At 40.5% G+C, this 13,893-nt stretch overlaps 2 protein-coding genes across 2 annotated transcripts in view; one reads left to right on the plus strand and one right to left on the minus strand.

The window, feature by feature from the left end:
* Window positions 1-13,893, plus strand: part of DTNBP1 (dystrobrevin binding protein 1) — a 184,457-nt gene that overhangs the window by 168,246 nt on the left and 2,318 nt on the right. The gene's annotated exons all lie outside the window — the stretch shown is intronic.
* JARID2 (jumonji and AT-rich interaction domain containing 2) overlaps window positions 1-13,893 on the minus strand; it is a 300,414-nt gene that overhangs the window by 2,769 nt on the left and 283,752 nt on the right. The window contains 5 exon segments of the mRNA XM_067568345.1: window positions 449-556; window positions 2,562-2,745; window positions 5,022-5,152; window positions 8,936-9,118; window positions 12,190-12,295. Coding sequence (XP_067424446.1) covers window positions 449-556; window positions 2,562-2,745; window positions 5,022-5,152; window positions 8,936-9,118; window positions 12,190-12,295 — 712 coding nt within the window.

The raw sequence follows: 13,893 nt of genomic DNA on the forward strand, positions 1-13,893 counted from the left end.
TGTGACTCCATCCACCAACACAACAAGATTATCCCTGTAAAGTTTCAGGCTGAACACATGGTAAATCAAAATTGGCTTTTGGTTAGTGAGAGCTTGTACTGAAGTTACTGTAAATTGACCAATAAAAGTACAGCATGATTTACGAGGGTCCCAAACGAATAAATACCTCTCGCCGAATGCTCTCCACCTTTACAGATGGTGAGTTGCAGCACTCTTCTAACCAATGTGATCTCATATTTCCTCTTTTTTTTTCATAGTGTTTTGATGGCCAACATGCCAGCAATAAGCACATTTCTGCTCTACCAGAAATTGCATGCAAGCTCTCCTGAGTACCTGGAGCCTCTGTCAGACTAGGTAGGAGCCAGGAAGTAAGTCTAGGCTCAAATATCCAACTCTGGAAGCCATCTGGCATCACCAACCTCAAGAACGCAAACTATATTGTACAGACCTCATCATAACGATACATCATTTTCAGTCCCCGACAAGACTTCTGTTTTTCCACATGCCGCAGGGCACATTCCAGGCAGAAGACAACATTTTCATTCTCCTGTACGACCTAACAAAAATACAGATAGAAAACATTAATATGATCCAAATCAGTCATATCTAACACAGATGAATACTCCATTATGATGCATAATGTCAGTTTGGAGAAGGTTCAAGACAACGATCCCCCTACAAACACATTTCTTCTGCTACTGACTGACCTTGACTCAAGGAGATAGAAGGCAATTGGTGAAGAGGGAAGAAGCAAAGAAGAAACAATGTCCTCTTCCCATCCCACAAAAACTCAACACTGAAAAAACCCTATTTTAGATGAACACGAGAAAATTAAGTATTATGAAGGTACATTCTTCTTGACCCAGTTCCTTAATTAGGACCAAATGGAAAGAAGAAGACTAGAAGAACTTGTGCTAAGTGCCTGGAGTAGGTGGGATATCCAAATTAATACAAGGATAAAGCTTGTGCTGACTTTCTTCTCTTCCCCTTCTCATCAGATATTTATTTGAGTATTTAGCCATTATGGACAAATACCAGGTCTGTAAGAACTTGTAATGAGTTTAATGAAATCTTCTTGGCTCCAAGGAAAGCGTACAAGTCCAAGTGATTTGCTGCACCCACCGAGGAAAAATGCTCACAGGTGCACCTGCTGCCAAACCACCATGAGATCTCATAATAAACCAAGGTCCGGTCAGCATGTGAATAAAACTCCTCCACTTCAAATGTCCCATGCCCCCAGTGCCCCATTTCAGTATTAATGGATACTGTGTTGTGGCAGATGCCAGTCTTTGTGATGAAGCGTAACAGAAGACCTGGCCATGTGAGGGATTTAGTTACACTTGAGCCCGTCTCCCCAGAGCAGCCTGCCATGAAATTCCTTAAAAAGTCCAGCAATGTTCCTTTCCTATCCTAAACCTTAGGATAATAATGCTTCCTGGTGTTAAACTATTGATGTATTCTGCCCAGAGAGGACAGAAGTATTTCTGAATACAGGATATTGTTGCAAGGTGCTGTGGGATCTCTCTGGATGAAAGGTGCTACAGAATTCTAAGATACTGTTAAGAGCTGAGCTGTCTTGACAAGGCTTTGAGGACAGCATCAGCCTTTCATTACTGCATGACAGTGGCAGAGGGGTAAGCAAGAAATAATATAAAGGATGGGATAAGCTAACTATACTGAAAAAAAAATGCCCATTGCATTTTGGGTACTATAGCAGTCTAAATAATAATAAAACAGCCATAATAATGAACAGAAAAAAAAGCTATAACATAAGTACACAGCTCTATCAGCATCTTTCATTTAATCCAAGGCAACTCTTTTGAACAAGTGGTTGTACCATTAATTCAAACCCTGTCTTGAATGGGCATATAATTGGGAACTGCTTTTACGCACAGTATAAAAGTGTGGTTCTGCTCAAAAAATAACTAAAAACAGCACCATAGGGTTCTGCCACCCTAAAATTATCACTCTTGGAGTTGCAAAGAAAAGCTTTTAGTGCACCCTAAAAGCTCAAGACCCCTAAAACTAAGGGTTTTTTAAAATCACATGATTTTTGAACACCTGCATTGGCAATACTGAGTTTTATCCTAATATAGATAGTCACCTTCTCTTGCCGAATTGGTCAAGTTATAGCCCTTCCCTCTGCAAGGAGTTAACCCTTTGTTCACCACTGATTAGTTAGCTACCCCCATTTCAAGTACTTTCTAGGAAAATTAAATCTAGACCTTTTTTGAGTGTGGCTCTTTGTATTGCAGTATGTGATTGTGCAGCTAGTGGGCTGGTCTACATGACGTTAGTCCACATGACCTTTTAGTGACTTTAGTGACACGAACTTTTAGGGAACTTTTAGTGCATACTAGCAGGGCTCACGTGGGTTAGGTAGCATGCAACATGCTAGTATACACTAAAATTTACACCCATCTAATGCAAACTAATGCACCATGAAGAGAAGCCCATTATATCTGTTTATCTAGTGTTTACAGTCTAACAGAAACAGGCTAAAGATGAAGCAATGTTTACTGAGGCAGTAGTGCTATAGGCATTCTAAGGGTTTTCCTCACCATAGAAAGGTAACACAGATGCTGGCAAATCTGACACCTCCTCTCCGACGTCTCTAACTGCAACCACTTTCGAGGCTTTTTCTTTCCATCCACCCCCGTGCTACTGCTGTCATGGCTTCCATAGCGGGCTGAAGAATGGAGGCCTGCCTCATAAAGCTGCCGCCGCTGCCTCAGTTCTGTGTCCCTGTAAACATTTTATGAAGTTAACAAGCTGGCATCTCCCACCCAATGCCGCAAAGCTACGTTCAGGAGTCCTCATACAATGATTGCCATTGAAACCTCAATCACACATAGACAAACCATTTGCATCATCTGAGTGCTGGTGCCATTCCCTATACCTGGTACAGGAAATGTACCCAACACTACAGTAAGGCTAACTGCAAAAGCAGCTCTAGAGATTTTAAACAGCAACCATTGCATCAAACCAGTGGTTCTCAAATAGACACACACACACTCGGAACAGCAGAGCACTGCCTGAAAGTCTGGGAGGGTGCTGCTGGCTCATGAGGAGCCCGGAGCTGGGGCTAATATGCCTGCCCTTCTTGAATTTGCCAAGAGTCACCATGAGGAAGAGCTGCTACTGCCAGGAGGAGCAGCATAGCCACCTTCACCAGGACATGGAGATAACCCAGGCAGCTGCTGCCCTTCAGGAAGGGGGGAGCAGGAGGAGCGATTGTGCTGAAGGAAAGATATTGCTGTACACCCAGAGGTAAGAGAAGGGAGACAGTATTTGTAATGACGTCTACGTTTAAAAGGAGGTGTGCAACACCTCCTGTGCTGAGCTGTGCAGCATTAGGAGAAAGCAGGGAGTGGGTCTTAGCTATGTTTGAGTGAGGAGAGGTGGTGTGGAGTGAGCTGAGCACAGGTACAGAGACAGCTAAGCTAGTAGGTGGGCCGGGGCCAAGTGAAACAAATTGGATAGGAAGATTGAGCAAGGGGGAGGCAGCGAGAGAACCAGGACAAACAGAAGACCCCAGTATTTCTACACTGGAGCTGGGAACATGCCTCCCAGCCTGGTTAGACAGATACCTGCTAGTTTCACTTGAGTTAGCATGCTAAGAAGAGCACTGTGGATGTTGTGGCTCCAGCAGAGATTCAGGCTAGCAACCCAAACTCAGACCCAGGGGCTCAAGTGGGCTTCAGAGCCCAAGCTGCTGCCAGAGCCACAACATTCACACTGCTATTTTTAGCAAGCTAGCTCAAGCAGAACAAGGGCTAGTCTGTCTACACATGCTGAGAGGCTCGCTCCTAGCTACCATGTAAACATAGCCACTAAGGTTTGGTTTGGTTTTTCACATAAGCAGGCGCAAGAATGACGAAGATCCTCCAGAGGATCCTGACCTTAAGAAGTTATCCAGAATATGAACAAGTTTGAGAACCACTCTGATAAAGATTAATGTGGCATTTCAACAGCAAGCACTAGTATTGCTTTCCTCATAACACATTTGCAGACTTTCTTCCCTTCGAGGAAAAAAAAATGCATGTGGATGCTACAGGGGAACTGGCCTCAGCTGGCATGTTAGCACACTGGAAAATAGATTTCCCTCTTGCAATTCACTCTGAACACTAATACAAATAATAGTGTATGGGGTTTTTCCTCCTTAATTTGGAAAATTTTAAGTGACATATTAACATGCTAGTTTGTTAAATACAATTTGTAGATTCCAGACATCAAAGCTTTCTATGGATATCTTGATTATTCGATGTACTACGACCAGCACTACCCAGTTGTCACAAACTTGAAAGATAGGTAGCGACGCTACATGGTAGGGAACAAAAGAGAAATCATTACATGGTATCATGTTTCCTTTTCCCCCTTCTTAAGCCTTCCTACCTCAAGAAAAACCTAAATATGGTTCCTTAATCACTGGAGGGAGAAAAAAATAGTGTGAAGTTATTCCTAATACATATCCAACTACTAGTGCACGATACATTACCACCAGTACAGAAGCTCCTGATTTAAAAAGATGTTAAAAATAAAAGCTTGCTCCAAGTAAAAATATTCTACAGCTGTACTATTTAAATCTCTTGATGCCACAAAAGGGATTTCCTGTTGCAAAACCCATTACTGGTATGGATTGACAGTGGCTACTGGGGCCAAGAGGTTAAAAGCACTTTAAGAGAGAGGTTTATCTCCTTGGCACTATGCATCTTATATTAATTAGCACATCAGGAAATCCCAATTCCCAGCAACAAGAGAAAAAAAAACACTAAATTCTGGTTTTTAAATCCTTGATGGTGCCAAAAGTAGGAAGTTATTTTACAACAAGATACCCTAACCACTGACACTCTGACATCAAATACAGCCAAGGAAGTTTTTTCTTTCTATATGTCGCTGTGCCTAAGCAGGTTTGCTGGGTCAGTGACTGCTAGTTAAGTAACAATCTGAGCCAAATCTGTCACCTTTAGAGTTTCTCTGTGAAAACCAGAATACATGAAAACAGGCTCCTATTCTGTTACCTGAGCTCTCCAAGAAGTGCCGATATTGTACTGAGAGTCGGTCCATTTTCCTTTTTTGCTTCTGCCGTTGCAATCTGATAAAGCAACTTTTCCATTGAAAATGGCTTGGCTATACGTCGCCGCTTCATTTCCTGAGTTAACAGATTTCCAAGTTAGTTCTTGAGCAACATTAAATGAAAAAAATAATTTGGATAAATTTAACACGGCACAAAGTTAGATTTTTCTTTGGTTGGCTGGTTTTTAAAGCTATATGTTTCCTGTTGAAGGACTGTGAATGAAGACTTCCTGCACATGCTCTAGGTTAAGCAATGATACACAACAAAACACTGAAGTCTAAACCAGGCTAAGGCAGACAAACACATGCTATCCACGCTGCCATGAAGTGATGTTCCCTACAGAGAGATCCTAGTGGGTGAAATTTTATATACCTTCAAACTAATGCTCACCAATACAAGAAAAGTTGCTATAAAACATAATGCTCTTTATAGCTAAGACGTCAGTCATCTTAGTTTTTTGTTATTGTTTTTTTTCCTAAAATTTTTGTGTACTTTATTGTGAAATCTAATACAGAAACAATTAAGTTGGACAAAATCCATCCAGGACAAATTTATTCAGTGAAATAAAATATTTAATAAGTATTTGGCAGATACTCCAGTACCAACTGGCTTTCCCCACATTTCAAGCACAAATCTTATTAGTGACAAAAAATCACATTCAATTAGCAGGAAGAACAGTAGGTATAGATGTCAAGAAACAGAGGAAAAGAAAGGCAGAGAATCAGAGATCAGAATACCACCTCCTGACGTCAATGGGAGTCTTTTTATTGACCTCCCTATGATCTGGATCAGGATCCCTATGCACAGAATAATGCATAACCCATCTTAGTTCACCAAACCAAACACCCTTTCTGTATTCCCTCCTAAAGATTCTCTTGTTCTGTGATGCTAGAAGTGAACCAAACCAATCATTTAAATAAATTTTTCCTCTGAGCTCCCTAGTATATTCAGTATTCTCCATGTCTGTCTTTATGGTCAGTGTCTGGCTTAGTTTTGAATCTTTATAGCATCAAACACATTATTGGCATTTAAGAACTAATACATAAAAATGACGACTAGGAAGTCAGGTAGGTAACTGAATGGGGAGAGAGAATGATGAATGAAGAGGAGTGCTAAGTTAAATCACAAAACTGATACACATTTTGAGGGCATTGGATGTGATTAGGAGGCTAATTGGAAGTTGCTATTTAATGGCTAAATCTTTTCCATATCTCAGTGCAGGCAAATTCCTTTTTCCATTTTGCAACAAGGGAATGTTTGGGTTTTTTCCACTGTTTTAAGAGAATCTCTTTCATATCCAGAGAGTGACAGAACAATAGGACATATAGGTCATTCAAATGCATCTTGGATTTTCTTAGGCTTGGTCTACACTTAAAACTTAGGCTGACCCTAGCTACATTGCTCATGGCTGTGAAATATTTTGCACCCTCTGCGAGCAGCTAGGTTGACCCAAGAATTCTTCCATCAAGCCAGATACCGCCTCTCAAGCAGGTGGATTCACTAAAGTGATTGAAGAACCCCTTCCGTCGCTGTTTCTGTGCTACAATGACATAGCTGTAATGCTGCAGCTGTGCCACTGTAGCGCTTGTAGTTTAGACATACCCTTAGTGAGCTAATTGAGTTCCTCTCTGTGGTGATAGAGTAGCTGAGGCAGATTTTTCTCTGCTGGAAGTTGGAGGCGAAAATATTAAATGTTTTGGTTTTTAGCTACTATTAGCATTTGTTCACCCTGTGAAACATATTTGATTGGAAGGTGCAGTGCTTGATTAAGTAAGTGATAGAATGGCAGGTTCAAGTCTAAAGTTGCAATAGCCTCAATCTTGGACGCCACAATTTAAATTTGAAAGAAATGATAAGATAGAGTCATGATAAGTTGTGGCTAATTTGTGTCTGCTGTAATGACAGTTCCACAGCGCATTGCTGAAATACCAGTGCTAAAAAGCGTGGTTTGTGACATAGGGGAACGTTACAAGATGAAGGACTGCATTTTAAATTCATCATCAGCCCATCTGACAAAAATTTCAAATAGACTATGCTCTGTCTGTGCCAAATTTCCTTAAATGCATCTGCTAGTTCAGAGAAGGACACTGACTTTTGTTATCTCAAATTCACAACAACAGTCAGATTAGTCAAACATGACAATCCAATTCCTGATCTGAAATTTCAATTTCCCTTAGAAAAGAAGTCTCTGAGGAGTCATGCCAAAATATAGCATGGAACAAGCTACCAACACTATACAATGCAATGTATGTAAAATAAAATCATAACAGCTAATAATAAGAGCAAAGACAACATGTAATCAAAGCAGATGACAAACTATCAATGTTGTAATAAGACTAGATATGCATATGTCTGTCAGTCAGTTCATTAACAGTTTGAAGGAGGAATCTTGCTGCCTACATAATGGATCTCTGAAAAGCACAAAGTCGGTCTTTGAAAGTGGCAAAGTATCTCTCGTCAAAGTGAAGGAACCAAGGAGGAATTTCCAGGGTTTTAAAAGGGAGTTGAGAAGGTGGCATGATTTGAAGAAAAAAAGAGTAATAGATGTTTCCAAGCTTATTTTGATGTAACTATATATATAGATTCTTTGAAAGATTGTGAAAGGTATAACATCAGATTCCAAAGTAGGTTATCACAGTTAGAATCTGTTGAATTTTCAATCAAGTTATATTTATCGAGTGTCAAGCTTGTTAATCAAAAGAAACTGTTCTTCAGATTTTTGGGAAACCAAGCAGAGATTTTCAATCATCCCTAAGTAACAATCCCTATCCCTTAGGCCATTGGCTTTTTCACAACTGATAGTCAAACAAATGCTTAGCAGGATCATTTATATATAGACTTTATAACTGTCTGGTCATTAAAGAGTTAAATCAGGATAAAAAAATGCAACATGGCTTTCATCTTACCACTGCCTTACTTTAAAAGGTTACTTTAAAAATCTGCTACTTACCTGGAACACAAAAGAACCAAAACCTGGTCTAGACAAATGAAACTTACTGCCTGATAATCATGTTACTGTTCTCACCTTAAAAATGCTGGGTGTACTGACCATTTGACTTGAGGCTGAAAATGAAGATCTGCTCTGTAAATGCCACCAAAGTACACAGGCAGTCCATATTGCATTTCAGGGAGAGAGGTAATTAGTAAAAAAACCATTCTTGCCCCCAAAAACTGACTACATGGAGGCCAAGAAGAAATGTAGCTAAGCAGCATGCTGGATGTGCACATCAGCCATTTGTTTCTGCAGTTCAATGGCATATCACTGAGAGGTATTAAAAGGACGCAGAAAACTAGTTTTACTTTCAGCCTAAGGTCAAATGTGTTGGTCAGTGTGCCTTGGAATTTTAAGTTCAAATCAAATAAGATCAGCAGCTTGTTGCTGATGAAGAGACAGAGACACATATAAACATCATAATGTAACTGTAAAAACTAATTGATTTTGCTTATCCCTCACAACCCCCCAAATTAGCCATATTTTATCATATTTTTATATTTGAAATTCAAATTGTTCTTGGACAAGTTGCCTTAAACAAATCTAGTAAGCATAATACCATACATCATTGACAGCTCATTAGGAATTTTCCCAAGTGTCTTTGTGAATGATTACAGCCCTAACTCTAAACTAAACTTACGCCATTTTCAGACCTACACAGTCTGGTTACTGGGTATGAATTTAGGGTTCTTTTCTAGAGTGAAGATACAATTTTAGTGTCCCACACATTTGAAAAAAATAGGTAGTTTTAAAATCCTCTGGGGTTCTATCTCTGTGTACTACACAGGCTGGAATACTTGCTTTGCTGACTTTTTAAGATATTGATAAGATAGTGAATCCATTTTAAACTCCCTTTCTCTCCTTACCTTGGCAGTTTTAAAACCCATACTTGTCCACTGGGTGGTAGCAAAGTGCACTGTTTCAGAAACACTGTAGCCACAACACACTTTAGACACAAAGGATCCTGGAAAACAGACAACAAACTGCCCACTTTGTTGTACAGTACGATGCACCTTGATCCCCTCCTTGCACAAGACCTCTGGGGAGATCTAGAGAATAAAAATATGAAGAAAAGCTTGAATCCTTCTTACAGTTAGATCCACGCACCTCCCCGCCATGCATCACTTGCTAGGGAAGGATGATCACATGTAATACTGACACCTAATTAACTTTACCTCCTCCTCCATGCCCAATATGAAACACTGAATTTCCAGTGTGTACAGAAAACATGCTGTGATTGAAAACAAATAACTAGCAGCACTTTGACACTTCAGGCCACCAGTTTTTCTTTATAGAATACAGTTGCCTTTGTTGAAGTAACTAGAGTCTGATCTGAGTTTTGTTGACAAAGGTCAGCTTTTGACGACAGAGCAGTGCTGGTGTACACACTAATATCATTCCCCCCACACACACCCTGACAAAACTGCCCTGTTGTTTTCGACAAAATAAAACCACCTGGATGAGAGGCGTAGGGCTTTTGTCGGCATAGCTAGGGTGATGCAGTGTCAATGTAGACACTGCATCCCCTTACATCCCTGTTGGGGCTGTCATTTTTATCTTTCACTGAAATTGACACGAAAGCCCAAGTCCTAGCTACTGCAAGTTGGGGCAGCTGGTTCCACCTGGGAGTGGGATGAGAAGCCCAAGCTGCTGCAAGCCTGGAGGGCTGGACCCCAGCTCCTAGCTGCAAGCCGGGACCAGAGAAGCTCCCAGTGGGCTCATCCATGAAATTGACATGGCTGCCAGCTCCAGCAGGGAGCTGGCAGCTAGACCCAGATTCCCAGAGGGGAGGGGAGAAGTCCTGGATGGCTTTTCCTCCTGCTCCCCCAGGGAGCCAGATACCCCTGTCAATTTCATGGCTGAGCTGTGTATTTGACAAGGCTGTGGGCTCAAGGCACAGAGCAGGCAGGGGTGGTGGGGGGAGGAGAAAAGGGAAAGGTGGGGCAACTAGACCCCACTTCCCAGAGGCAAGAAGACTCGAGCTGCTTCCCCCTGGAAAAGGAAAGGGGGGAATAGGAAACACTCAGGGCTGGTTCCTGGCAGAGAACGGGAATGGGGGGCAGCCTGCCAGGAGCCAGCCTACGGGGCTCCCAGGAGGGAGTTGAGAGACCGGGCTCTCAGCTCTCCACACTGCCCCTCTTAGGTTGGTGGAAGTGCTCCTGATGAGGATGCACTCCACTGACCCAAGGATAGTAGTGTGGACAGCAGCCACCGCAGTCCACGGATGTTATGTCAACTTTTTTTTTTTTTTTTTAGTTTAGACAAGGCCCAAGCCATTCTAAAAGACTGTCAGATAACAAATCTGCTTTTCAAGGTCTAGGTAGATCTATTTTATATATAAAAACAGATATTTAGCATCTAAAAGCATTTGATATTACATGTGTGCTAAGTAAGACATGTTAAACACTGGAAGCTAAGAAGAGCTTAAGGAATGTATTTTAAACCAGGAATTCTGTGTAAATCAATAAGCCCTAGAAAATATCAACACCTGAAAAAACCCCAAAATTAACCTTCTACTCCTCACCAGTCCTCTCCTAGTTTTCCAACATCAAAATTCCCTATTAATTAATGGCCAAAAATTTAAAATTGGCACAGAACTCCAGGTCAGCATAATTTACACTCTGCAAAATGTAGCTTTCTGGTACAACATAAGAACTGCCACACTAGGTCCAGCTAGCCCAATATCCTATCTTCCAATAGTGACCAATGCTAGGAGCTTCAGAGAGAATTAACACAACAGGTAATCAACAAGTGATCCATCCTGTCATCCACTCCCAGGTTCTGGCAGTCGGAGGCTAGAGACACCTAGAGCAGGGGTTGTGTCCCTGACCATCCATCATGGCAAATAGTCATTGATGGACCTATCCTCCATGAACTTATCTAATTCTTTTTGAACCCCATTATACTTTTTGCCTTCACAACATCATCTGGCAACAAGTTCCACAGGCTGACTGTGCATTGTGTGAAGAAATATTTCCTTTTGTTTGCTTTAAACCTGCTCTGCCTGTCAATTTCATTGGGTCACCACGTGGTTCACATATTAGGTGAAGGAATAAGTAACACTTCTCTATTCACTTTCTCCACACCATTCATGATTTTATTGATCTATATCATATCCCCCCTTAGTCGTCTCTTTTCTGAGTTGAATAGCCCCAGTCTTTTTAATCTCACCTCCTATGGAAACTCTTCCATACCCTTAATCATTTTTTTTGTCCTTCTCTGTACCTTTTCCAATTTAAATTTATCTTTTTTGAGATGGGGCGACCAGAACTGCCTACAGTAATCAAGATGGGGGTGTACCATGGATGTATATGCTGGCATTATGATATTTTCTGTCTTACATTTCCTAAAGGTTCCTAGCATTCTGTAGGGTTTCTTTTTTTTCCTTTTTTTTTTTTTTTTTTAAAAAGGACAAATCTCCCAGTGAAAAAAAGCCTATTGAATTTTAATTTTTTTAAAAAAATGCTTAAAATAGGAAGTTAGAGACACAAGGTGAGTGAGGTAATGTATTTTATCGGACCAACTTCTGTCAGTAAGAGTTGTAAGCTCAAAAGCTCATCTCTCTCACCAACAAAAGTTGGTCCAATAAAAGATATTACCTCACCCACCTTGTCTCTCTCATATCCTGGGACCAACATGGCTACAACAACACTGCATATAGAAAACAAGAAGTATCAACTATAAAGTACACAAAAGAACTGAAATCTAAGTCCCCAAAATCATCTAACTACTCATATCCATGACTGCCATTGTAAGAGACAACAGGGACTCATCTGCCATGACTGAGATTTCATTAGAAAAAATGTTAGAAAAAATTAGAAAAAATGTGTATTTTACATGTTTAAATAGACTGTGGGTGCTTATGAAAAAAATGGATATTTACTGCACTGCAGGGTTTACCTTTATTTCAGCAGTTTGGTATTCTGTAGTATTGGAAAATACTAGAAATATTGTGTGGTAAAAGCTGCTGGGAGTAGTAAGAGTCCAGACTTTATTGGTGGTCACTGCTTTTCTTTTTTAAATTGAAAGCAATAAAATTTGTGAATTAAAAGAAGAACCAAAAAAGCACCCTTCTGATGAGCACTGGATTTTCACAGATACAAAGCAAAATTCAACTTACCATTACATTGCTTTCAAGCATTTCCAGCCCTGGAGTGCCATTGGCTTGCAGCAGGGTATGTACCACATCATCAAGTTTGTTTTCCTCCGCAGCAGGAATGCAATACCTTTTTGTTGTAGAGAGAGAAGAGAAAGAGCATTTACTATGGAGTAAATTGCGTTCCCCCAACTTGTGCAGCAAAGGGAAGGATTGACCAATTCCACTTCAAAGCTAAAAGCAAGTGGAAAAAAATTAAAACAGCCCCCATCCCGCCACAGCTGTTTTGGCAAGATGCTTCAGATTCATGGGAAGTTATTTATTTGAACTCAAACCTACAGTATTTACCATAGTCTAAAGAAAAGAAAAGATTGAAATGATTACAAACACAGAACATGCAACAACTCACTACTCTACCAAATTAGAGCGGACAGAATCAGTAACAGCCTGACATCTACAGCACCAAGGATATCAGCAATCAACAGAAGTTTCCATCTACTCAGCACCTACACTGCATATAAACACACTAATCCTTACTTTAAATGACTATATTTGTTACATATGCTTAAACCAACTTAAAATGTAAAGCACATTTTTTTCTTTAATAAAAACAGATGTTTGTGGTGCCAAATCAGTAACAGAATACAGATATTGAAACTTACATTAGAAATATTTGATTAATAAAAGCAAAATAATCCAAGATTTTCTCCTTTGCTTACTTGACAAGTCTCAAGTTCAGCTTTCCTCCTTTTCCCTGCTACAGAAGTCATCACAGATGCCTAAAACACAGCAGGTAGTGCAGGAAGAGAGGTTTAAACTGGATGCTGAATTACAGGCATCCCATGTCCTCTCACATCCTCCCACATTTTGCTAGCCACTAAAGAGGAAAAATTATGCACAATCTCATCTGTGCTCACGACCATTAGCACTTTCTTCAGCAGAAGCAGCATGAAACAGTCTAGGGATATCTTACTTTCATGCAGCTGGGGAACTGCCACTGTGCAGGATGTGTAAGTGTGATCTGGCTGATGAATAAAGACTGAACGGGAAGCAGAAGTAGACACACACAGACAGTATGGGGCAAGGGGAAAGAAATGTAGAAGAGAAATGCTTATCAGTATTATTGTGATCATTATTTCATTATATTGCAGTAGGGCCCCAGGTCCACAATCTAGGCCCCATTATGCTATGCACTATATAGATGTAATAAAAGGCCAGCTCCTACCCAAAAGAGCTTACAACCTTAGCATAACACAAAGAAACAACAGGCAAGTAAAACAAATGGAGGGATGGACAAAGTAATAGTGAAAATTATGTTTGGTATAACAAACAGCAGCCTCAGCACACCAATACAGAAATTTTCCAAACCATACATTCCCCAACCCCTCCTTGTCTCCTCCTCCAAAGTAGTGTGGGTTTTCTGCCATTTGAAAGAGTATTAGGAATATTCAATCTCCCACTCCCAAAAACTCACAGACAACATTGAAATTAAAGCCGTGAGAGAGAGGCAGGAAATGTGATCAATGAAATACTTTCTTAAATGCAGGGAAGTTGAAACACCTGTGGTGAAAGAGATGACAAGCTCAATAATGGATGATTTTTAAAAGATCTAATGTTTCCTTCATTGCAATACCTCAAGGAAAAAAAGAGAATCTGGGGGGATTTGCCGTTCAGCTGTGAGATTTCAGCTACATGTTCTCCAATTTCCTCTATGTTAAACAGCCCTTG

Source organism: Emydura macquarii, unplaced genomic scaffold (assembly GCF_026122565.2).
Source record: "Emydura macquarii macquarii isolate MOO-44397 ecotype Brisbane River unplaced genomic scaffold, CSIRO-AGI_Emac_v2 contig_2890, whole genome shotgun sequence".
Taxonomy (NCBI): Eukaryota; Metazoa; Chordata; order Testudines; family Chelidae; genus Emydura; species Emydura macquarii.